This window comes from Schizophyllum commune (assembly GCF_000143185.2).
Source record: "Schizophyllum commune H4-8 unplaced genomic scaffold SCHCOscaffold_7, whole genome shotgun sequence".
Taxonomy (NCBI): domain Eukaryota; kingdom Fungi; phylum Basidiomycota; class Agaricomycetes; order Agaricales; family Schizophyllaceae; genus Schizophyllum; species Schizophyllum commune.
The window spans coordinates 1206121-1229383 of NW_026089544.1; the positions used below are offsets into that span (position 1 = coordinate 1206121).

Below are 23263 nucleotides of genomic sequence, written 5' to 3' on the forward strand. Positions count from 1 at the left end.
TGTCAGTACTGTAATATCATTATTCTTGTCGTTTTTGCGAGTCTTGCACGTCATCTTGAAGCACTTTGCCTGACAGCTTTGGCACTCACACTCAGTTGCAAAAGAGTTCGAGGAGGCCGAGCATCCCTTGGTATTAGTGGTGGTTCCCCGGCATACTAGTACGCCTCATTGATCCTCCTCCGCTGCCTCCCTCTCCTCCGCCTCCGCCATCCGTACCCTTGCCTCCTCCACATGTCTCTGCATCAGTGTAACCACCCGCTGCATGTTCTGGCTATACCGCGCAGATACAGGCACCACATCCATAGCAGGAGAAAACTCGGACTTCACGTAGTCCTCTAAGCGCTGGAGTTTGGCCTTGGCCTCTTCAATAGCTTTGGCCCTTGCTTCTGCGTCGACATGTGCCTCGCCGTCCGCGCCCTCAGCCTCAGCACCGCCGAGCAGGTCGGCCTTGTTCGCGATGACCATGCACGCCTTCTCGCTGAGCATTGGCTGGTACTTCTCGAGCTCGTCGCGCAGGACGGACAGTTCCTTCTGCGGGTCCTCACCGGACAGGTCGACCACGTAGACGAGGGCGAGCGAGCGCTCCATGGACTTGAGGAACGAGTGTCCTAAGCCAACGTTCTCGGACGCGCGCTCGATGAGGCCGGGGTTGTCAGCGACGGTGAAGCGGAATCGCTCGACCAGGTCGAAGTGGTGCCCTGCGCGTAGTTGGTCCTCCGCGGCGGCGCGGTTGCGTGTCTCCATGAAGGCGAAGTCGCCGCGCTCCATGGCTTCCCGCTCCTCCAGCTCCTCGAGCGCAGTGTCGGTGAACTCGTGCACGGAGGAAAGGCTGCCCTCGAACGTGCCGTCGCCTGCGACGCGCACGACACCGACGACGGGGTTGAGCGTGGTGAACGCGTAGCCAGCGACCTCGGTCTTAACGCGTCCGCCGGTAAGTGCGCGCAGAAGTGTGCTCTTGCCGGCGTTGGGGAAGCCGACAAGCCCAATGTCGGCGACGAGCTTGAGCTCCAAAGCGAGGGTGACGCGCTCGCCAGGGCGCCCCCGCGTGGCGTACTTGGGCGACCTATTGTTCTCCCCAAGGAAGTGGGGGTTGCCTAAACCACCAGGGCCGCCAGTAGCGACAAGCACGCCCATGGGCTCGTGCTTACGCACACCGAGCGGCGCGTCCACATCCTCCTCCTTCGTGAACTCCCGATCCAGGTCGAGCTGTATTGGCGCCTCCAACTGCCGCCGCCTCCTCGCAAACTTCCTCTCCCTCTCCTGCTCGTACAGCATCGCCTCCGCATCCACAAACGCGTCCCTTTCCATATTCTCCTGCGTGTACGCCGGATAGTGCACCCACCGCGCTTCGCGCATCTTCTCCCTTCGATCAATCGGTGCCAGCCCCTTCAGCCGCGCCTCCTCGTCCTCCCATTCGTCCGGCACATAGTACGGCTCGCCGCGCGTGACTTCGCGCACGACGGTGCCGAGGGGGACGCGGATAACGAGGGGGCGCCCGTTGCGGCCGTTGAGCCAGGAGCCGCCGCCGTGGCCACCAGGCTCGGCGGAAGCGGTGCGCGGGACGGAGGAGAGGGAGGTGAGGTGGCGAGTGGGCATGATGTAGACGTCGCCGCCGCGGCCGCCGTCGCCACCAGAGGGGGGACCGAAGGGCTTGTACTTTTCGCGGTGGAAGGCGACGCCACCGTCACCGCCGTGACCTATAGGGTGTTAAGACAGAATGGTGGATTGTAGGTGGGGAACGCACCTCCGCGAACTTGCAGGACCATGTTGTCGAGGAAGTGCGAGCCCTGTGTGGTTCATAAGCAGCAATCGCGTTGTCTGGCGACGCGCACGCACCTTCTGCTGTCTCTTCCATTCCGTCTTGCGCTTGCGCTGGATATCCTGCCATTCCTCCTCCTTCGTCTTCGCCGCATTGCTGAAGAAGCGTTGCAGAGAAAGGAACGCGCGCTTGCGGCAGAGGAGTGCGGGTGAGAGCGCCGTCATGAGCGCCTCGTTGGTCGACTGGCACCTGATTCCCAGAAGGTCGCGCGCTAATTTCCGTGTAGTCAAGAGCGTGGGCTTAGTAGGCAGGACGCTGGTGCGTCGAGGATGAGGAGCAGGAGCAGAAGCAGGACAACTTCGCGATCGGGATCGAAGGTGATCGGGCCGTGGCGGGCCGGCGGGCGCTTGCTGCATGCGCCTAGCCATCTTGTCTTCTCCCATCATCTACATCTCCCGCTTGCGCTCATGCCAGTACCATGAACATGCTGTTTTCTACCTCTTTATCTCGATCGTTCAACATGCCTCAAGTCACTTCTGAACGTGACAAAAGTGAGCTCTCCTGCACTGAAGGGTACGTCCACTGATCAGTAATTTGGACTTCTTATCCGTACCTTACAGCTCATCTCACTGCTTTTGCATCGTCTTTTCGAATATTGGAAGCTCGTAACCACAACCTGTGAGTGTTTTCGCTCAGAAGCTGGATCGAATTTCGACGCGGTCAGTTCCGCTGCACTTCCGCATAGCGCGGACCGGGCAGCCGGTGTTATTATGCCCAAAAAGGTATATAGTCAGCGCTGCTTGTTCCTGGCCGCCATCACCTTCTCCTCGCGTCCCATCTTTCAACATCCCTCGGACCTTCTCGAAGGGCTACGGCCAGTATCTCTTGTTCTGAAAGCGCCGTCCGTGAACGTACGCCCCAATCGTGCCTGAGAAAATGGCTTGTATGCGCCTCACAGACTAGTCTTGCCCCACTGTGCTCACATATAGCAGCTTTGCATCATAACAGAAAACCAGATTCGGAGGAGACGATGTCGTCCGACTATTTGGCCTCCTCTCCGTCTTTGCCCTCATCTCCGACAATCGCGCCTTCGTCGCCGACTACGGTCGTTCCATCTTCTCCGGAGCCATGTCAGTATCTTGATACCAGTATGCTCCGCCAACACATTTTCTGACATACCTCACAACAGACTGGGCCAGGGTGAAGCTTGAGACTGCCGTGGAAGCTGCTAGCTGGCGGCGCGCGTCTGCCGCAGGTAAAATAAATAAGATTGTGCGCATATAGTCACTCATAATGGCTCTCGTAGCGTCCCGAGTGCCGTCTTCCTTCTACACGGACATACTCGGGGCCCCTCGCACGTTTCTCTACTTCAACAACCCGCCCGCAACCGCCCCTTCTACCCTTGCATCCGCCTCAAACCTCCGCTCCTCCGCCGACTCGGACCTTCTCTTCAAGTCGTCCCCGCCTTCCACCCCGTCCCCGCTGCCTTCCGATCAGCAATCTCCTAAGAGATACACCTACACCCATCTGCCCCCATTCATCGCGCACCAACTTGCCGTAATCTGGGCCGCCGACCGGCGCCTTCCGACGCCCGAATCTCGGAAGCGCTGGGCACTTGCTCGCGACGTCGACCCGGTACGCGTTCACAACTGGTGGTACAGGAGGAAGAAGGTGGCGAAGGGCTTGGGCGTCGTGATTCCTGAAGGCAATTACGAGCTTGGAATGGGAGATCCGGCGAAGGAGAAGGAGCGGTGGGAGAAGGAGAGGGAAGAGGCATTATTGAGGATAGAGAGATTGAGGCAAGAGAGGGAGGAACAGGCGAAAAGGGAGCGGGAAGAGAAGGAGGCGAGGGACAGGCAGGAGAGGGCAGCGAGGGAAGAAGAGGAAAGAAAGGAACGGGAGGAGGCGGAGGCCACAGAGGCGCAAGCGCGGCTGAGGGCTCAAGGAAAAGAGAATCTGAAGGGTGGGAAGAAGAAGACGAGGGCACCGACGGAGGATGCGGCTGATAGCCCCGCGCGGAAGAGGGTGAAGACCGTGCAGCGCAAGGACTCGACAATGATCATGCGCAGAGACTCGGCGGCCAGCGCGCGCAAGGCGTCCCTGCGCCCACCCAAGATCGCCACCTCACTTCGTTCGACGCATTCCAGGACCGCGGCCGCTGCTTCAGCAACGGCCACGACCGCTCCTCCAACGAAGTCCAAGGTCGCCCCTCCCCAGCCGCGTCCTCACATGCGTCTCACGCGGCGGAATCGGCCTGAGGAATGGCAGGAATGGGTGGATGGTGATGGACGCTCCAAGGATGAGGCAGAGGATGAAGATGCGCTGATCGCAGAGCCGCCTGCGCCGATAGAATGCGAGCAGGAGAACTGCGACGATTTGGCCGCGTCGGGCATCGTTCTCAATCCGGAACTTCCTGCGCTTGACGACGACCTGGTGCCCCCAACATGTACTGGGTTTACGACGAACGACATGTCTCGACCTGTGTCGCGGGACCGCCCGCACTTTGTTTGCGCTGTCTGCGCCGAACCTGCTCCTCCGAATCTCCTTGACTTCGACCCCCTGCTTGACTATGCTGGCTTCTCCTCGCTCGGCGACATTGACTGCGACACCCTACTCAGCAATACTGACTCCGGCATGCTGCTCGCCGATACAGACCCTGATGCGTTTCTTGGAGAGGCAGTCTTGGATGCATCCCTCATCCTCCTCAACGAGATGCTCGATGATCCTACGCACTGCGACGAAATTACTCCTCCGGGAGACATCGTTACCATCGCTGATAGGTCACTCGCTCACGCCAACGCCTATGGCACTGATACTGCGCATAATTCTTGGTCTGCCTTTGACACCCGGTCTGCTTGTATCTCTCTCCGTCAATCCTGGATCTCCGGCCCTACGATATCCTACGACCTGACGGACGCCGACTTTTCTGCGCCTGCCTTCGCCATGAATGCTCTCCCTCTCACGCGCCTCGACGAAGCCTATCCGCCCAACCACGCCTACATCCACTTTGACGGTGTCGCCTATACCCGCGACGGTTTTCGCGTTGCTCCTCTTCTCGCAGTCGTCGACCACTACGCCTCCTGCTCTCCGATTCCGATGGACGTGTCTTCGCCCGCCAGCATATTCTCCTTCGTGTCATCCGACCCATGCAGGCTTGATCCCGCGACTGTCTACCCGTCAAGCCCTGCATCTTCGCGCTCATCTAGTCCGTCCAGCTCGTGCCGGTCAAGCCCGGCTGCTTCGCGCTCATCAAGTCCGACTCCCTCGCGCCTCATTAGACCCACCGCTATTGCCTCGCCCGTAGCTCGCTCTGCCATCCCATCGTCGAAGTCTGCTCGCGCCAGGATTCTGACAGAATTCACGAACACCGCCAGCTCTATGGCCAACGCTCCTGCCGACTCTTCACCTCAGTCGACTGCTCCACTCGACTTTGGCACCGTCAAGCTGCATCCGAACCTGAAGAAGTCCTCGTCCTCGATCGTCTCACGCCCGTTGCCTCCCGCGCACCCTTCGCTATTTTCTGGGTCACTGCCCAAATGTCGCTCGCTGCCTATTCGGGCTCCTCTGCGTACCATCGAGATTATCGACGCAGTGATTGAGTCTCCGCGTGCTATGGTCGAGCCGCTACGCGACATACAGGCGCCCCGACCCACCCGTCCATACCGAGGTGTGCGTCGTCTGGAGGCTCAAGCGATGGACTATCAAGGGGTGTCTACTGCGACACCTTCCACACTATCGTCAACGGTGCTATCGCTGTCCTCTTCACAAGCGCCAACGACATCCTCCTCGCTAGCGCCTCGCATGTCGTGGCTACTGGACGCCGCGGTACAGGCGCTGACTGCATCGCGCTAGATATCATCTTCTTTCGTTCCTGTTGTTTTTACTCTAAGCTCTGCTCCGACGCCCATCTGCTCCTTTCGTTATGCTTCTGCTTGTCTTCTTTCGCTCGCGCTCGCTGCTCTGCTGTTACTCATATTCGTTACTCTGCTGTCTGCGCTCGTCGTATTGCTGTCGCTTGCCTTCGATTGATTGTATGCTACTCTTGCACCGCCCTTTGCAACGTTGCCTTGCCGTCCACCTCACTCGCTTAAATTTTCTGTCTTTGCCTTCGTAGACTACTGTATCGTTGTGGACCTGCCATTTCCATCCTACTTGTGATGTACCCGCTCGTCGTCCTCACAACCTAAAAATTGTGAGAGAAAAGAAAGCATAGACCCAAGAGGGTCTAGTATAACCAAAGATTCCAACGCAGCCTTGGGCGAGGCACTCTCCCGGATGCCCCTAGTAAAAGGCGAGGGGCATGTTGGATGAAGAGTACCTCAGCTGCTGGTATGGCTATAGGCATGCACGAAGTCATTGACTGAATTTTGGAGTTTAATTCTGGCCGGAGGGTAGGTTGCGGGCGCTGCCGAGCTGGCTGCTTGATTTTCGCAAGGGACCCGCTTGTCCAAAGCAAGAAGGGGAGGAAGGCAAGGGAATTGTCTAAACTCAATTGCAACTTTGTGCATCGAAGAAAAGTTTTCCGGCATGTCCGGTTCCGACAAAAGGATGAGTTCGCGTCCTTGTCCGTCGGGTCGTCGATGAGCAGTGGTCTTCGAGTCAGATAACTATCCGGAGTAGTACTATAGATACACACAAAGGAACTGAAGGGCAGGGTCCTGTCCTTCGCAGGTCAGGGATGGGACATAGGTAGATAGGGTCGTGACGAGGGAAAATGGTCGACCGTGTCTGGTGGGCAGACGATACACGGGGGCTCAACGCGTCTACCACACTTTCCACCAATATCCTGTCTTCCCGCTTTCGCTTGATGTTGAACCTATATGGTTGAGTGGTGATCAGCATTGGTTGCAAAGGTAGACTAACCCTACGCCTCGATCGACTACGGCCCGCTCCAGCCACGCGTCCTCCTACTCCTGCGCGTCCTCCTTCTCCTGCCACCGCGCCTCATCATCACCTGCAGGATACGAGATCCATCACGCGCGAGAGCGTGTCGATAGCCCTGGCTCGAAAGGGAGAGCGCTCTACTCACCACCCACACCCGCCGCCGCGTTCCGCTGGATCGTGTCCACGCGCTCGTTCTCCTCGGCCTCCGCGAGCCGCTGTGCGAACTTGCGGCGCTCTTCAAGGCGCTTCTCCTCTGATACGGACGCAATGTAGCGATCTTGTTCTTCGCTGGGGTGTATGAACGGGTTGGAGGAAGGGCGGATGAACGAGGTCGTGAATTAGGTGGTATGGGGAGGAAGAAAAGGGAGAAGGTAGATGATCGGGAGTCAAACATAACGAAGGAAAGGGCAGCAGGAATGAAAGGGAGTTTAGCAAGGAAGGGGAGTGCGAAGGTAGTCAGGTCGCGGCAGCAATAGGGGATGCACGATCGAAGGTCGGCAAGGGTCAAGTGCGGCGGTCAGGTCGAGTGCGGTGTGGTCAAGCGAGCGTTTGAGCGGGCGATGTCGGGTGTCGAAGCATCGTGCGCGGAGCGTGGATGTCCCGAGTGGTGTGCGGTGGCATTCAGAAGCGGTGGTTTGCGGTTCGCGATTTATTAATTCGGAATTGTGAGGGAGAGTGGGCGACGAGGAGGACGGAGTGAGTACGACGCAAGGACAAGCAGGGGTGAGACAGGAGGTACGAGAAGGAGGGATGTAGCGAGATGAGAGCATTGATCAGCAGGGGAGTCTAAGGTATGCAGACGAATTACTTACGCTGCCTTCTTCACGTTCTTGACTGTGTAGGAGCCCGCGCCCTGCACGAGCGCAAAGATGGTAATACCCTGGAGCACTACACGCCAGCGCAGCCAGTAGTTGAGCTTCGAGTGCTCGCCTGAGGGGCCGTGAGGATCAGTGGGAGACGGGAAGGGGAACTTGCTTACCTCGCTTGAATTGTACGCTAGCCATGGTGAAGGCGCCAGCCGTTGCTAAACAGCCTGTAGACACTGATGAGCACAATCGACGACCCGGATGAGCACCCCACGCACCGAGAACGACCCCCGGATTCTGCTTGAACTTGCGGACTGCCTTCTCTGTCCATGTCTCCTGCTCCTCCTCGGGGAGCGGCCAGGCGGCGACAATGGGGCGCTCGTTGGCGCCGACGTCGATCTCGGGAGGGGCAGACATGATGTCTCGATGGTGGTGGTGGACGGAGAGAAGGAGTGGATGGCGCACCGACGCCGCCCGGACGAAATCCGAATGCGAGAGCCAGACCGCGCGCCGCAATCGACGGCGCCGGGCCGCGCGCTCTGACGTCACGCGCCGCGCATCGTCCCCGCCTCCCCTCAGCGCCAATCAAACGTCCCTCACCTCCTACCACCATGTCGGACGACCTTCCCATCGACTTCTCGCACCCCGCCGTGCGCGACTACCTCGCCCTCGTGCGGCTGCAGGTGCTCACGCCGCTCTCCCTCCTTATCAACGTCGCCACGGTCATCATCTGCGCATTCGTCGTCACCCCATCGTTGTCCACCATATCGAGGGAGTACCCGACTGCGATCTCTCCTAGGCCTGCGGTCATTGCGGTCTACTTTGCCGCGCTCTATGTAGGGCAGATTGGCTACTGTGTGCTGCTCGTCCTCGCGCGCAAGCCCGAGACGAAAGCGACGCTCATCAAGGGCGTCGGATTCCCGCTCGTCCTCGCAAACTGGATCATGGCATTCTGGGCGATATCCTGGGTGCGTCTCTCCCTCTTTCTCTTCTGCTCACTGCTCCCTCGCTCCCGCTCAACCCCCGCACCTCGGGCTAACCTCCCCCAGGTGCTCCGCGCCTTCATCGCGGCGACCGTCTTCCAAGGCCTGCTCATCCTACTCCTCCTCTACTCCAACATCAACCTTCTCGTCTACCACGCCCCCACTACCCGCCGCCCGCTCGACATCGCCCTCATCCACGCCCCCGTTCGCTTCTTCCTGGTCTGGCCCCTGATGCTCATGTTCGCCGAGTCGCTCTTCCTCGCGCTTGGCATGTACAAGCCGAGCGCGCCGTATGGGTGGCCGCAGCCGGAACTACCCGCGCGCTATATCTGGCCGGCGTTTGGCGTCGTAGTGGGCACGAATGTCATCGGGCTGCTTGTTGTCGTTCTGAGGAGAGGTTCGTTTGGCGACGTAATTTCCGATAACTTTGACAGACAATGCTAATCCTTCTACAGACATCGTCTGGGCCGTCGCCTCCACCTGGCTCTGCGTCTCCCTCTGGGCTGAGCCTGGCAAGCCCGAGGCTATCCAGATCCCCGCCATCCTCTTCACCGTGCTCCACCCGCTCGCGCTCGTCCTCGCGTACGTGCACTACTATTTCTTCAGCGGTGGCCGCGTGAGGCTCGAGGGCGAGGAGTCGCCGCTGCTCGAACAGGAGCGGAGGGAGCGGAGGCGTAGTGGGAATGGGAATGGCGGACATAGACAGGAAGGGAGTGGGGAGAATGGGGAGGGAAGGGGCCCCAGGGAGGTGGATGCGCAGGCGGTGTGGGGGTAAGGGCACTGGAAATGAGCTCAAGGATAAGTCTGCGCGGTAAATTGACGAATACTGCCAGCACACTCTTCGAAAATTACGCGGTTCTGTATGTTTCTTACGTCTGCTTGTTTGGTCTTCGAATGTACTCACCATACCGCATGTACGCGTCTGTACTCCAGTTCACCGTGTATATATACAGTGCTATTGCTACTCATCAAGATCCTCTGTCGACTCTCGTACGATCTCACTCGATGGTCAATCCACCCGAATTTGCGAGTACTCACAGGTACGGCCATGTTGATAAACACCCACCTTCATCTACTGTACACGCCTTCCGCCTACATAAACACTTGAAGTTGTGGGTCCATCCCACGTGGCCCAGTGATCGGCCCCGATAGGCGCTCGTCCTCTTCCCCTCATCACCCTACGACCAACCTCATCACCTTACCACCATGGCCGCTCCTGCTACAGTGACCGTCGATGTCGAGTTCTCCGGCGGCCTTGAACTGCTTTTTGGGAATGTCAGGCGACATAGAGTAACGTTACCGGCATCGAAGCCTGATTCGGAGGGTGCAGCGAAGTCTACCCCGGACAGTGCATCATCGCCAACCGCGAACGCTTCATCGTCCCCCGCGGATGTCGAATTCCTGATCGACTACCTCGCAAGAAACTTGCTGAAGGAGCGCGTAGAGCTCTTTGTGGAGAATGGGTCGGTGTGAGTGGTGTGCAACATGGTGTGAGAGGACGCGCGCTGATGCAGGCTCGTCCTCCACGAACCTGCGTCTTTTCACGCAAATCTCTACATCCCCCACCCCCTCATCTCAAATACCCTGACGTCTCAATTACCCTGACTTCTCGAATACCCTGGCGTCTCAAATTACCCTGGCGTCGCAAATACCCTGGCGTCTCCCTGCATGCATCCCCTCCCTCAGCCGCCCTGGCATCCTCGTGCTCATCAACAACACCGATTGGGAGCTTGAGGGGGAGGGGGAATATGTGCTGCAGCCAAACGACGAGATCGTGTTCATCAGTACGCTACATGGGGGCTAGGAAGTGACGAGGATGCAGAAGTCTCAAGGCTTTGAGCACTGAGAAATTGTCTCGCATGTAAAGCTTGCACGCAGCCTCCGCGAGGCACGCGTGCTCACAGGGCTCGACATAGGTGGTGAGTGAATCTACGTATCACACTGCAGGCCACGCTGAATCGTTCGCGCAGGCATGTCACGCTGGAGCATGGTTCACGCCAGATCACGCATACGTGCCTGTATATTGGATGACCTGGGCAGCTTATGGGCAGAATAATAGTACAATGAAACCAGGTATTCAGCTCGAAAGGCCAGCAAAACCTCCTTCGACTTTCCAACTCGCGGTCCTTCGCTTCCACTTCATCCGACACTTCTGAACCCTTCACATCTGCTGGATCACCTGCCCCCCACGCAGACGTTCGATCTGACTCTGCGGCACGCCAAAGCGCTCCCAGAACACCGCCATAGCCTCCTTCGACACCTTCTTACCGATACCTAACCCCGTCGTAAGCGAGACGTAGGCCCCGTCGCCGGAGTAATCGATCGCCTCGCAGGCGCTGTTGACTTCGGCTGTGCTGCCCGATTGGTAGGCGATGCTGGGTGAGAGTGAGTAAGTGGGTTATCTGAGGCAGGTAGGATAGGTGATGGTGGCGATCAGGGTGAGGGTGGCGATCATGGCGAGGACAGTGGTGACTTGTGAGGGATTTCGAAGAGGCGATGGGCGTCGATCGTAAGCAGGATTGAGCAGGTAAGTTCGCGCGCTTGCTGTATGAAGCTCGGATTTTCGTGACTTACCGACTGTCACAGACCGAGAAGAAGTACCCGATAGCTGGGTCGGAGCCGTACGCGACCTCAGTGCTTCCCTGTCTGAACTCGCAGCGGACCATGTTGACGGGTACCGGTATGTGCTTCTTGGGTGGGTGTACTAGGAAGGAAAGGTGCGAATCAGCTACGGCTGACTCTGCAATCAGATGAGGCGCTCCTCCGCCGCGCCGCATTAGGAGCATTTGGATATGTTCGCGTTGCCTGTAAGGCTGTACACGTTCGCCCTGACGATGCGCTACAGATGCAAGCACGCTATCCGCCATATGAGCCTCGACGTTAGATTCCTTCCCTGCAAGAGGATAAGGCTGCTAAGCGCGTCCTAGCTGAGACCTCGAGCGTCCTGCGACTCTGACGGCAACCAGACTTCACTCTGCTCACGACACGGCATGACTCGAATCTTTCTAGAGCCGAGTGCGACAGCTTCGACGACGTGCCCTGTTTGTTCACAACGCGTCTCGAAGTCGACGAAGTCAACCTGCAAAAGCTTGATCACCTCAAGGAACCTTGCGCTCGTATTCTGGCGGAACACCACGGTGCTGGCGCTGCGAAAGCCTCCTCTGACGAGGCTGGAGGACTTCAACCTACGCTTGTCCTGTCTCGCCGCGCTCGCGTCATGATTACGCGTAATCTCTGGCAGGAGAAAGGTAGACTGTTTGCTATGCATGCGTAATTGACCTCGTTTCTATGTGCTACAACGCAGGGCTCGTCAACGCGACCACTGGACACGTCGAAGACATAATCTGGCTGCCTGGCTCCGAACGATCCTCTCTACCCGTCGCTGTTCTCGTCTCGTGTCCGACCTACACCGGTTCTTCGCTATGGAAGACTGAAGCTCGTCCTGGATTCCCCAATGGCGTTCCTGTATTGCCTATCGCACCCGTCACGTCAACATTCGATCTACAAGGTCACCCAGTATCACGCAAACAGATTCCCCTGCGCCTTGCTTGGGCAGTCACGATCCACAAGTCTCAAGGTCTTACGATGTCTCGCGTTAAGCTCTCCCTCGGCGCGAAGGAATTCTCGTCTGGTCTCACCTTTGTCGCCCTCTCTCGCATCAAGTCCCTCGACGGGCTTCTTCTGACCGGCAAACTCGACTATTCTCGTGTCAAGAACCTCGGCGGAGCGCAGATCAAGCAACGACAAGAGGATTGGAAGCGCCGTTATGGCACGGGTGGGTCTTCATTGTCGAGCGAATTTATATAGAGCTCGACTTTTCACAGATATTGCGCCGGTGGGAGGTAATGAACGAGAGGAGACAGAGTAGTTTTGAGTTCAGCCGCTAATGCAATTCAATGAGCCCAACGCGTGTGTTTACCTGAGTTGTGGTCAGTGTTGCTCGCTTGGTCACAGCGAGCACCTCGTGGCTTGCCACCCTCCTATGTTTATTCTACCCGGCTTTGACTTTGCCCTGAGATACGGCCTCTCTTGCGCGTTCGTCGGTCGATGGAGCCCAGCACCGGTGTCCTGATTCATGTCCTATCGCAATGCCTTGAATACGCGCTGGCGGGTTCGTACCAGGCGCTTACACTGGTCAACACTTTCCTCGGCTAGGATGGCGTCCCTCCGCGGCAAGACTTAGTCCTCTGTCTCGGATGGGTATTGTCTTCCTTACTTGCTCTCGTATACTTCGCTGACATAGCTTTGCAGATGACTGCCGCTTGACTTCCGATGAATGCAAACCTTTTCTGTCCTGGTCATGGTTTTGCGCCCGGTGCCTTCGCACTTTTTCGGAAGGTGATTGTAGGCCATGTGCTTGCCCGATGGATTCAGCCACGCGCGTTACCGCCGGGACAGATATGGATGACCTGATATGTTTGCAGGCTATGGCCAGCTGCAGTCTATGGAGCAAGGATCTGCTGGTAGCGAGCTGGCAAGTTGGGACGAGAGCCCTTCCTATGGGTGCGATCCGGCTGAGTCCGTACTATTCATGCCATGAGACGCGAGGTTTTGTTCTCTGTGAAGTCGTTACTAAACTCATACAGTTGCGGGTACCCTCCTGCGACCCGTCCATTCACTCCTCGTTCCGCCTGATTTCACCCCATTGACTTTCGATAACCCTACTTTGGTACGTCCTATTCATCGCAAACCACCCGATTCATCACAGCACACCCTCCTGCTGATGTCCAGGCATCCCTCCTATTGATCAGCACGCGCCTTTTGTACTTCTTTGCCTACCTATCACTCATCCGTGATCGTCGGTCCCAGCATGAACTTTCTCGGGTCACTGGGGAGGCCTCTGCCGCACATCCGTCGACTCTATCGATCGTGAGCCCGTGGATCAGCCGCTTCCCCCTCTTGGCTTTATAAGACTTCCAACCCGACCGCGACAGGTGCTAGGGATCTGCCGGGAATGAAGGAATTCGAATGGGGGCGGGTATAGATGAACTTGAAGCAGGGGAGCTGTCTGACGGAATCACTGTGTTCATGAGATTGAGACCGTGCTATTCAGCGGTCGGTGGGCTGTCTGCGCTACCCCGAGCGAGGTTGCGAGCGGTGCGACGGACGAGGGGATCATAGCTAGATCAAGGCGATGGATACAACTGCACTCGTCCCCTGACCTCGGCCGATCCCCGACTGCGAGTTCCTAGTATCTTCGCTATGTCTATACACACAGTGCTACTTCCTGAGGTCTCTACAGCATTTCTGGTCCCCAAGAGCGTCCAGATTCATCGACGTGACATTGATGACAGTGTGATTAGCGCCGGTTCCTCCGCGGAGCAGGCTCTTCACCTCCCTCGATGATCTGTTTCATGTTGAATCCAACCGTTCCTTGTCTTTTGCCACCACCTCCCGCGCTCCCCACGACGGACACGGGCTGCGGACATCCCACACGCCCCCTGCAGACAGCGGACGCGTCCCCGAACCGCGAAGAGCCCCGCGCGCGGCCGGATGCGTAATCTGCAGCCCGCATCACCCAGCATCAGACTCTCCTGATCTCTCTGCGCCATATCCGCGCGTGCGTGCTTACTCTCGACCTTGAGGACACGACGGAGAGCTATCTGGCGACATGGCGTTCGTCCCCCCGCGCGATGACCCCTTCATCGAGTTCATGCGACCCCCGCCGAACGAGACGCCGGCGCAGATGACTGTGAGGCTCCAGCGCGAACGGGAGGCGCAGCGGATCCACGATAGCATCGAGGAGGACATCCGCAATCACCGTGCGCGGATGAAGAGGGAAAGTAAGGTGGTCAAGGTGCTTCTGCTCGGGCAGGCGGAAAGTGGTGCGTACACACTCGGTTTAAGCTAGTGGCGCGCTAAACTCGCGCTTCATCCTCAAGGTAAATCGACTACGCTGAAAAGTATGCGTTTACATCCCATTCATACCCATGTACTTGCTTATATTCATGTCCTTCAGACTTTCTCATGAAATGGGCACCCGAAACTTGGGCGCGCGAGCGCGACGGCTGGCGTCTAATCATCCACTTCAACATCATTCGCGCTATAGTCGCTATCCTCCGCGTTGTCGAAGCGGAACTCGGCGGAGACGGTGACGCCGAGGACGACAGACCCGAGTCCCCTGCCAGCATTCCTGGCTCTCCTCTCAGCCCTGCTTCTACCCAGACCTCCACACCCACCTCATCCGCCTCCCGCACCCCCCTTGCCTTTACCGACCGCCATCAGCTCCTCCTCATCCGCCTCGCCCCCCTTCGCGGCCTGCAAGCCGACCTCATGCGCCGCCTGGGGCACAACCCGGAAGCGGTATCCAGCACGATGGTCGCGTCCCCCTTCGACACGCACGCGATGCCGACGCGCACGCGGCTCGTACCCGAGTTTAGCGTGCGGAATCTCGACGACGTGCTCTCGCCGCAGTGGACGACCGCCGCGCGTGCCGAGATTGATTCCGTCGCGGATACTCTCGCGGGCTGTCGGGAGGACATGAAGGCGCTTTGGGCAGATCCGGTCGTGCAGCAGGCGGTCAAGCGGAGGAGAACGAGGCTACCGGAATGGCATCGCTAGTAAGTGGCTGATTTCCTTGCGCTCGCATCACCTCTTTGAGCTCGATGAGTTGACGAGTTCATGCAGCTTTTTGGACTCATTAGACCGAATAGCAACGCGAGCGTACAGCGTCACCGACGATGACATCCTGCGCGCAAGGTTACGGACGACAGGAGTGCGTGAACATAGGATCGTCTTCAACAAAGGGCCCTGGGAGATTTCTTCAAAGGCAGCGGCGCAAGCGCGTAAGTCAGCTTGCTCCGCGTCCTTCTGTACTCAACATCGGCGCTTAGTAGCCGGTCAAATTGGCTGGGAGTGGTGTATTTACGATGTGGGCGGGTGTCGCACGCAACGCGCGGCGTGGCTGCCATTCTTCGAGAACACGAATGTGATCATATTTTGTGAGTAGCCCTCGCGCTCCCAGTACACTCCAGGCGACGATATACTGATTATCCTCCCATCCCAGTGACGCCAATGAACGTATTCGACGAACGACTGCAGGAGGACCCGCGCGTCAATCGCCTGGAAGACAGCTTCTTGCTGTGGCAAAGTATCTGCAGTACGAAGCTGCTTGCGAGGACGCAGTTAATCATGTTTCTAAATAAGGTGAGTTGGTCGTGACCGAGCGTATCTCCTTCGCGTTTTCATCTCGCGTTGTGTCTGCTTGCTTTTGCTTCGTCCTCGACTCATTTGTTTCTTCCTTTTCCCTAATTCGCCCCATCGTCTTCTCGTGCCTCCATGCTCTTCCTTCATTTCCCCTCCTTCTGGGTTCCCATCGAGGCTTCCTCGGCCGCCATGCGTAGCTGCCCAATTTAGCCGGTTAGTCACTCCACCGGACACGGCCCCATTATACGCAGGCATCGCCTATCGTTACCGCGGGAAACAATAGCGCGACCTATCGCTCGCATATCATCTCGCGAGCCATGTCGCTGCAGCTCGACAAGCAGAGTACCTGATTTTTCTTCGCTCGTACCCTTCATACCGGGTTTGCTCTTTTGGGGAGTAGCCACTGGGTAGTTTGCTCGCTTTAACGTCCCTTTGCCCTCGCGTCTTCTGACTCTCATCCATGTCCTCATAATTTCTTGATATGTTCCTGCGATTACGATGACTGACTGAACTCATAGACGGACCTTCTCAAACGCAAACTCAAGCAAGGTGTTCAGGTGAAGAAATACCTCCCGAGCTACGGCAACAGGCCAAACGAAGTAGGACACGTCAGCAAATGTGAGTAGTCGCCTATAATTCTTCAACCACGTTCTGTCTCTACGTCCCTAAGCCCTTCCTCGTTTACTATCTGCCATACACTAAATATCAAGTCTGACGTCCAATATTGACCGCTTCTCCCAGATTTCAAGGACAAGTTCAAGGAGATCCTGCATCAGCAATCGCCCATACCTCGCACGCACTATATATACTTTACGACGGTGACAGACACTACGTCAACGGCAAAAACACTGGAGTCGAGTAAGTGGAAAGCGCTTGTGCGCGACATACTGACTAACTGTCATCCTCCAGTTCGCGACGGTGTGCTGCGCGAGAATCTCAAGCAGTCGCAATTGATATGAACGCCTCTCTCATGACTGCAACCCATCACCGGCACCCACAGCACCAATCGAGGCTTTGGGTTGACCGATGTTCACAAATTGCATGTCCCGGTTTTGCAGCTCTGCGGGTAAATTATTCCCTCGTCACGCATCCCGTTACGAATGCCTCTTTGTCTCCCCCCTCCGTCTCCTGTTTTGCCCCGGATACCTCTTTATCTCTATCTGCTACTGGGTGTATTACCTTGTCTCCCTTGTATATATCTATACCTGCTGATGTAGTACCCTGTGGATAACCTGTATTTTGTACATAGCCATTCCTCGATCGCCTTCTTATCCGGCCCTCTGAACGCACTTGGTCTTCACGCGTTCGACGTTGCGTGGTCGACAACCTTTTTCCTGAGAGGCATGGACGTGATACAACAGAGACCTCTACAGGGGCAACAATGCCTGCTGCAAACCATGTGCAGTTGTGGGTCCATCGCCAAAGCATCCCGTGACCTGCACCGATCGCGTCGCGCACACCGCGCCGGTCCTTCTTGTCCTTCGCCATTATCTCTCACATGAGATGCGCATCACCTTCATTCGAAGGGCTCACTTTGTCCGGTCCCACGCCGCTAGCAGCGATTTTGGCACTGAGTGACCGCCGCGGCCACAGCTGATGTTGAGGGTCATTCACCCCGTGCTGACGGGAGCCCCGAGATATACCGGGACGATGGCAAGCAAGACACTATCTGCACCCAATCTCACGCGGCCTGCGATAATCCCGCAGCTGTGTCTATAGCTCTGCCGAGATAGTACGGTCTTCAAAGGGGCCCCCGCTGAGGTGATAATGCTCTATCGCCCAGGTTTATCGCGTACAGAGCGGTATCTTCATCCATTCAATAACTAGCAGTCACCGAGGAAGATGATATCTGACGCGCTTCCTGCTCCTCGAGTCCCCCTTTCCTGATCGCTGCAGCACGGGTCTCGAACATGACGGACGAGAAGATCAGCTGGCCGCAGGTGCGTTCTCCGGTCGTCATCCCATCCTGCAATGCATGATCTCAAAGACTCGCTAGGCTGCGCTCGACGCTCGGAAAGCTATCCTCGATCTCATACCCCCTGAATTGCGCATCACGACTACCTATCCTCCTGGCTCTGATGTCCGCGGTGCTGCGAAAGCATCCGGGGCACTCACGGACGATGAGCTGAGCCTAACAGACTTCACGACCGATGCAACGGCGGTGCGATCCTGTTTGAATGTAGCGCGATGCTATACTCAATCCCCTCCCAAATTGACAGATCTTAGACGCCATAAAGGCCAAGAAGGTCACCGCCGTCCAGGTCGTCACCGCCTTTGCCAAGCGCGCAGCTATCGCTCATCAGCATGTTGCATGTCTTACGGACTTCTTCCTCGACGAAGCGATTGAGCGAGCGAAGGCGCTAGACGACCACCATGAGAAGACGGGCGAGCTTGTTGGTCCGCTGCACGGTCTGCCGATCAGCGTCAAGGTCAGCCATTGATTCCATTTGCTTTGGCATCGCCGGAAACCTACTTATATTCGCCTAGGACAACCAAGGCATCAAAGGCCACTACGTGACCAGTGGGTTCTTAAGCCAGTACAAGCTGTTCAAGGAGGAGCAACACGGTCATCTTCTCCAAATACTTTGGGACGCTGGTGCTGGTGCGCATTGCCCTTCGCTTTTTCCCTTCCAATCCCTAACTTCCCTCCGTCCGCTCAACCTTCCCAATTATCTGCTTTCTGCACCACTGACCCACTTCTAGTCTTCTACGTCAAGACCAACCTCCCACAAGCTGTCATGCACCTCGAGACGCACTCCTTCTACGGCCAGACGCTCAACCCCTTCAATACTAATCTCACCTCGGGCGGCTCGTCCGGCGGGTGCAGTGCCCTGATTGCGTTCGGGGGCTCACCTTTGGGATTGGGGAACGATATTGGAGGCTCGCTGAGGTCGCCAGCGGCGGGGACGGGGTTGTGGACGTTGAGTGAGTGCAGTTTCGGGATCTAGTGACTGGTCTTTGCGGTTCTGGGAGGCAGGGAGAACGGCGTGGGTGTGATCGAGTACTGGGACGCCTGCTGACGAGCCCGCAGAATGCACCACGAACCGCCTTCCAAGCGCTGGCGCGGTGAAGGCGCGCTCGATGCCGGGCGCGGACTCGGTCGGCTCAACGCAGGGTCCAATGTGCCGAAGGTGAACTCTAGTCTCTTCCTTCCTACGTCTAGCAGCGCTTGACTAGACATCCTCATAGCCTCCGCGACCTCAAGCTCTGGTTCGACGTCGTCCTGGGCACCCGCCCATGGTTACGCGAGTCCAACATCACACCCATCCCCTGGCACACCAGCATTATTCCTTTCGGCACCCACCCCGACATCATCCCCCTGCCTCCTAAGATCCGCATCGGTGTGATGTGGAACGACGGCGTCGTCGTGCCGCAGCCACCGATTCAGCGCGCGATGAAGGCGCTGGTGGGTGCGCTGAAGGAGCAGGGGGTGTTCGAGGTCAAGGACTTCACGCCGTACAGGCATGGAGAGATGGATCGGTTGGTGGTGAGTAAGGTTTTTGAGCGTTGGTATCGACCATTAGGGCCTGACGAGTCGTCGCATAGCACGAGCTGTACTTCGTCGACGGCGGGAAGTCCATTCGGGACCATGTTGAGAAGAGCGGGGAACCGCTGCTGCCTATGGTATGATTCCCTCCCTCTATGTGTCGAATGCAATGCTCACCGAATTACCTCAGACCGATTGGGTCCTCACGCGACCGGACGTCAAATCACACGACATCTTCGAGCTATGGAATGTGCGTCTTTTTTTTCCCTTCTTCCCTCCCTATTCTCTGCTCTTCACTATCTTTCTCGCTGACATCCATCTCCCGCGCAGATGAACACCCGCCGCGACACCCTCCGCGCCGAATACGTCACCCACTTCAACGCCCAAGCCGTCGACTTCATCCTCTGCCCCGTTGGCCCCGGCCCCGCGCCCCAGCATCATACGTCGAAGTACTGGGGCTATACCTCAGCGTGGAACTTCCTCGACTATCCCGCAGCGGTGTTCCCGACGGGCCTGAGGGTGGATCCGGCCCTTGATACGGACGAGGCGTATGTGAAGGCGCCTCCGTTGAGTGAGATGGACGGGTTCAATCGGGAATGTTGTGAGTTGTTTTTCTTTGTTTTGTGGGTGGGAAGACGAGGTGCTAGAGGCTGATGACGGTTTGTAGATGCGAAGCCGGAGGTGTTCAAGAATGCCCCACTGTGCTTGCAGCTCGTGGGGAGGAGGAATGCGGACGATCAATTGTTGGGCGTGTTGAAGAAGATCAACGAAGTCCTGCCTCTGCCTGCATGATAGGGTAATGGAATGTGTGCGTGTTCTGTGTTGTTGAGCAAACAAATTGGGCCTGTGGCGTCGTCGGTTTATCCAGTATGTCCCTTTGGCTATCGAATCCTCTCTTCGACCCCTCCTTCGGCTCGCACATCCCTATCACCGTGGTCAAGATATCCTACGCTTCAATCATCATCAAGAACTATACACTCTCGGAGCCGCGCCACATTGCCCGCTCCGTCAATTCGCGCAGCTATCTCAGGCGATAGTCAGCCCCCCTGCCATAGCCGATAGTTCCCCCTCCTGCCATTCACGGGAGATAGCGAGTGACGCAGATAGTACGTACGCCAGTCGACTCCGCTTCCCTTCCACCTTGTCACCTGTGGGAACGCCCGCCTTATCATCGTATCGAGCGTTCAGCGTCGTATCAGGAAGGCGCCTGGCATCATATCTAGAAGGACTTCGCGCTTTATATACCCCAGGTAAGCAAGCGCGCGAGGTTGGTGCGCCTGCTTGAGAGTCGGCCATCGTTCACGTACAGGCGTGCACTACATTGCCGTGGACGATAATTCCATTTCACGACTCCAGTGATGACGGTCCAGTCGGCGCTTAGGCGGTTGCGCGTGTGGGTTTGGGTGAGTTTCGTGATACTTCGCCCAGTAGTGAGATGTGGTTATTGATCCACGGTGGGTCTTTTCAGGGCGAGTACAAGGAGACAGAGACGGAGGAGCGACTGTTGAGGAAGATCGACGTGGGGATTCTGACGTTTGCGTGTATTTCTTAGTGAGTTGTCTATTCTCACCGTATCAGAAGGAACGCACTGATGAGCAAGGGTAGTTTTGTGGCAAGGTGTCAGTAAACTTGATCTTCTTGCGGGCTCGTATTTGACTAACCCCTGGCGCGTCAGTGGACAATGTCAACCTGGCCAACGCGTACGTGTCTGGTATGAAGGAGGACCTTAACAGTGAGCCAAAATCCCTGCTCGGCTGGTCTCTGGCCTGACCCGATCGTAGTGTCCGCCGCCGCCTACTCCGACCTCACGTCTATCTACCAAGCTGGCTACTCTGTGGGGCAAGTCGTGAGTTGCGCTTCCATCTGCTTTCCTACCTGCCCCCGTTTTGTCCTCTACTGTTCCCGCCACGCTGTCCGATTCTTTGAGGACTCTTTGAGACGACCTTGACCTAACCTCACCCCTTAGCCCTGCAACCTCGCCATCCTCTACTTCCCGCCGCGCTACTACATGTCCGCCCTCGTCTTCCTCCTCGCCGTGCTCTCCCTCAGCTGCGCGTTCGCGCAGAACGTGCAGACGGTCTCAGCGCTCAGGTTCCTCGTCGGCTTCTGCGAGTCGGGGATGTTTTGTTCGGTGAATTGTAAGTGGGTCATCATTCATGTTTACAGCCAGGTATGATGACGCGCGTTAGATATTCTGGGAAGCTGGTATGGACCGAATGGTGCGCGACTTACCTGTCCGGCTATGGAGATAGACGCTGACCAGCAATATCAGAGCTAGCGCGTCGCGCAGCAATATATACTGGAAGTGGCTACGTGGGGTCGATTATCAGTGGGGTAAGGGGGCATGCGCCTCTCGTTGGACATGCAAACCTGATGAGCTTTCAGGTCATTCAAGACGGAATCAACAAGAGCTTGAACGGCAAGCTCGGGCGTCCGGGATGGCGATGGGTAAATACACTCTCCCATACATGTCAACAGTGATTGACGCTGACATGACTTCAGCTCTTCATCATAGGTAGAACCTCCGACCTTCGTTTGACCGAATCGCGAACTCACTGCTTTCTAGACGCCATCCTCACCTTCCCGATCGCCCTCCTCGGAGTACTGGTACGTCTTCTATTTTTTCCTCTTCCTCCTTCACCCTCTTAACTCACCCTCACCACTCCTGACAGACCTTCCCCGACACCCCTACCAAGACCACCGCCTTCTACCTCTCCCCCGCCGAGCGCGCCCTCGCCCGCACGCGCCTGCCCCCGCGCGACCGCGTCGTCTGGTCCCGCGCAGCCATCCTCGGCGTCTTCAAGTCGTGGCAGCTCTACGTCTTCACGATCTTCTTCACGAACTTTGGCCTGATGGAGACGTTTAACTTCAACTCGCTGGCGCCGATTTGGTTCAAGAGTTATCCGGAGGAGTTTAGTTTGTCGAAGTGAGTGGGTTTGTGTTTGGGGTCAGCGTGAACGGGCAGACGCGCGACCGTACTAGCGAAGGCGAAGGGTGAGTGATAAGGATGGGGCTGACTACGGATTTCCAGCGCGAACCAGTACCCGAATGGCGTGTACGCAGTTGCTATTATCGCTGTCGCCATCATGTCTGCTACCTCGGACAACACGCGCAACCGTTGGGCTCCGTCGGTTGTCATTGCACTGGCGTGCATTGTGTTCTCGGTTATTTTCCTCATTTACCCGGAGAACAACAAGGCGGCGTTGATGGCGGTGAGTGGTCCTCACGTCCTGCGATAGCTCGAAGGGTTGACGACGCTCACAGGCTATCTACGTCCATGGGATCGTCTTCGCCGGGCAGTCCATCGATTACAGTTTGTCGAGGTTCGCTGCTTTCCCAATGCCGAGCTGACTCTTTCTCAGCGTGGGCGAATGAGGCGACGAAGTTCAACCCTATTTTGCGCACGGTGACTCTCGCAGTGGTGCGCCGGCCATTCACTTTGAGCCGTGTCTCGAACTCAGGCTGACACCTCGCAGATGAACCTGTCCGCGTATATCTTCCTGATCTGGTATGGCATCGTCGTAGTCAACTCAGCGTAAGTAAATGAATCCTTCATCTGCCACACCAACTCACTCTCGCGCAGATATGCGCCGAAGTTCTACAAATGCGCCGTCGGGACACTGGGTAAGCGATGAAGTTGTTTTCACCGTGGCAATGCGCTGACAAATGGATCAAAGTCCTGTCCATCATCTCGTTCTTCTTTCTGCCTTTGATTCTGTACCTGATGAAGAGGGATCCGAACCTGCAGGACGAGAGCCCTACCGAGTCCGACGAAGAGAAGGACATAGAGAAGGACAGCAAGGAGGACGCGACTGTTACAGTTACACCTGTCATATGAAGACATCTCAGAGTACTAGTAGTGTACATCAGACTCTTTTTGGGTACAATATCACTGCCTGTAGCGTACCTCGGCGGGGCCCCTGCGTGAGCAATCGTCTGTTCGTGATGGCTGCCCTAGAGTTGCCGGGTAAACAAGTACAAATCTTTTTCCGGGTCTTACTCGAAAAGAGCTCCGCGGGCTCTGGCGCGCGCAGCGCGCGCGTCTCTTTGCGTATATGCTTGAAACTTTGCAAGGGCACTCTGTACCCTGCCATCCCCACGCATACCAATTTTCGTGAGAAAATTTGACCGTCGCGTTGCCGCGCAGTGCCGGGCCCGCCTTTTGGCATTAAAGATGAGCAGAGCTCTCCTTTTTGAG

The 23263-nt window shown here is 57.0% G+C and overlaps 10 protein-coding genes across 10 annotated transcripts; 7 read left to right on the plus strand and 3 right to left on the minus strand.

Moving 5' to 3' along the window:
• Nucleotides 1-165: 165 nt before the first annotated feature.
• SCHCODRAFT_02504535 (GTP-binding protein Obg/CgtA) lies at nt 166-1983 on the minus strand (the record flags this gene model as incomplete). Its single annotated transcript, XM_003030917.2, has 3 exons — nt 166-1697; nt 1745-1787; nt 1837-1983. 3 exons carry the CDS (start codon nt 1981-1983, stop codon nt 166-168), a joined length of 1722 nt encoding a protein of 573 aa, XP_003030963.1.
• Nucleotides 1984-2279: 296 nt separating this feature from the next.
• On the plus strand, nt 2280-5611 carry SCHCODRAFT_02668745 (uncharacterized protein; the record flags this gene model as incomplete). Its single annotated transcript, XM_003031323.2, has 5 exons — nt 2280-2310; nt 2380-2437; nt 2776-2889; nt 2959-3014; nt 3066-5611. The coding sequence occupies 5 exons, from the start codon at nt 2280-2282 to the stop codon at nt 5609-5611; spliced, it is 2805 nt and encodes a 934-aa protein (XP_003031369.1).
• A 650-nt stretch (nt 5612-6261) lies between these two features.
• On the minus strand, nt 6262-7907 carry SCHCODRAFT_02628956 (uncharacterized protein). The gene is made up of 5 exons (XM_050345497.1): nt 7728-7907; nt 7623-7676; nt 7456-7573; nt 6789-6931; nt 6262-6575 (listed from the first exon to the last, which is right to left on the minus strand). The coding sequence occupies exons 1-5, from the start codon at nt 7864-7866 to the stop codon at nt 6523-6525; spliced, it is 507 nt and encodes a 168-aa protein (XP_050199624.1). The 5' UTR covers nt 7867-7907; the 3' UTR covers nt 6262-6522.
• A 143-nt stretch (nt 7908-8050) lies between these two features.
• Nucleotides 8051-9462, plus strand: SCHCODRAFT_02628961 (uncharacterized protein). The gene is made up of 3 exons (XM_003031322.2): nt 8051-8417; nt 8499-8829; nt 8888-9462. The coding sequence occupies exons 1-3, from the start codon at nt 8061-8063 to the stop codon at nt 9205-9207; spliced, it is 1008 nt and encodes a 335-aa protein (XP_003031368.1). The 5' UTR covers nt 8051-8060; the 3' UTR covers nt 9208-9462.
• Nucleotides 9463-9585: 123 nt separating this feature from the next.
• Nucleotides 9586-10645, plus strand: SCHCODRAFT_01309853 (ubiquitin-related modifier 1). The gene is made up of 3 exons (XM_003031321.2): nt 9586-9901; nt 10119-10351; nt 10403-10645. The coding sequence occupies exons 1-2, from the start codon at nt 9639-9641 to the stop codon at nt 10234-10236; spliced, it is 381 nt and encodes a 126-aa protein (XP_003031367.1). The 5' UTR covers nt 9586-9638; the 3' UTR covers nt 10237-10351; nt 10403-10645.
• SCHCODRAFT_02628969 (uncharacterized protein) lies at nt 10456-11100 on the minus strand (the record flags this gene model as incomplete). The annotated part of the gene is made up of 2 exons (XM_050345498.1): nt 10456-10807; nt 11007-11100. Coding segments are annotated over 2 exons (308 nt in total), but the record flags the coding sequence as incomplete, so codon positions are not given.
• Nucleotides 11101-11669: 569 nt separating this feature from the next.
• Nucleotides 11670-12466, plus strand: SCHCODRAFT_02628971 (uncharacterized protein). Its single transcript, XM_050345499.1, has 2 exons — nt 11670-12011; nt 12071-12466. Exons 1-2 carry the CDS (start codon nt 11887-11889, stop codon nt 12237-12239), a joined length of 294 nt encoding a protein of 97 aa, XP_050199626.1. The 5' UTR covers nt 11670-11886; the 3' UTR covers nt 12240-12466.
• A 1220-nt stretch (nt 12467-13686) lies between these two features.
• SCHCODRAFT_02628974 (G-alpha-domain-containing protein) lies at nt 13687-16902 on the plus strand. Its single transcript, XM_050345500.1, has 9 exons — nt 13687-14257; nt 14315-14335; nt 14392-14992; nt 15060-15217; nt 15266-15373; nt 15439-15578; nt 16097-16196; nt 16320-16436; nt 16488-16902. The coding sequence occupies exons 1-9, from the start codon at nt 14044-14046 to the stop codon at nt 16535-16537; spliced, it is 1509 nt and encodes a 502-aa protein (XP_050199627.1). The 5' UTR covers nt 13687-14043; the 3' UTR covers nt 16538-16902.
• Nucleotides 16903-17069: 167 nt separating this feature from the next.
• On the plus strand, nt 17070-19972 carry SCHCODRAFT_02628979 (amidase). The gene is made up of 11 exons (XM_050345501.1): nt 17070-17518; nt 17575-17739; nt 17798-18007; nt 18066-18180; nt 18282-18503; nt 18610-18709; nt 18768-19065; nt 19125-19202; nt 19256-19315; nt 19396-19666; nt 19733-19972. Exons 1-11 carry the CDS (start codon nt 17489-17491, stop codon nt 19855-19857), a joined length of 1674 nt encoding a protein of 557 aa, XP_050199628.1. The 5' UTR covers nt 17070-17488; the 3' UTR covers nt 19858-19972.
• A 365-nt stretch (nt 19973-20337) lies between these two features.
• SCHCODRAFT_02628982 (MFS general substrate transporter) lies at nt 20338-22969 on the plus strand. Its single transcript, XM_050345502.1, has 18 exons — nt 20338-20468; nt 20534-20616; nt 20671-20684; nt 20741-20797; nt 20847-20911; nt 21032-21203; nt 21255-21284; nt 21338-21399; nt 21451-21513; nt 21568-21580; nt 21632-21672; nt 21738-21991; nt 22097-22277; nt 22330-22378; nt 22428-22486; nt 22542-22600; nt 22649-22689; nt 22743-22969. Exons 1-18 carry the CDS (start codon nt 20424-20426, stop codon nt 22901-22903), a joined length of 1449 nt encoding a protein of 482 aa, XP_050199629.1. The 5' UTR covers nt 20338-20423; the 3' UTR covers nt 22904-22969.
• The last annotated feature ends 294 nt before the right edge of the window (nt 22970-23263 follow it).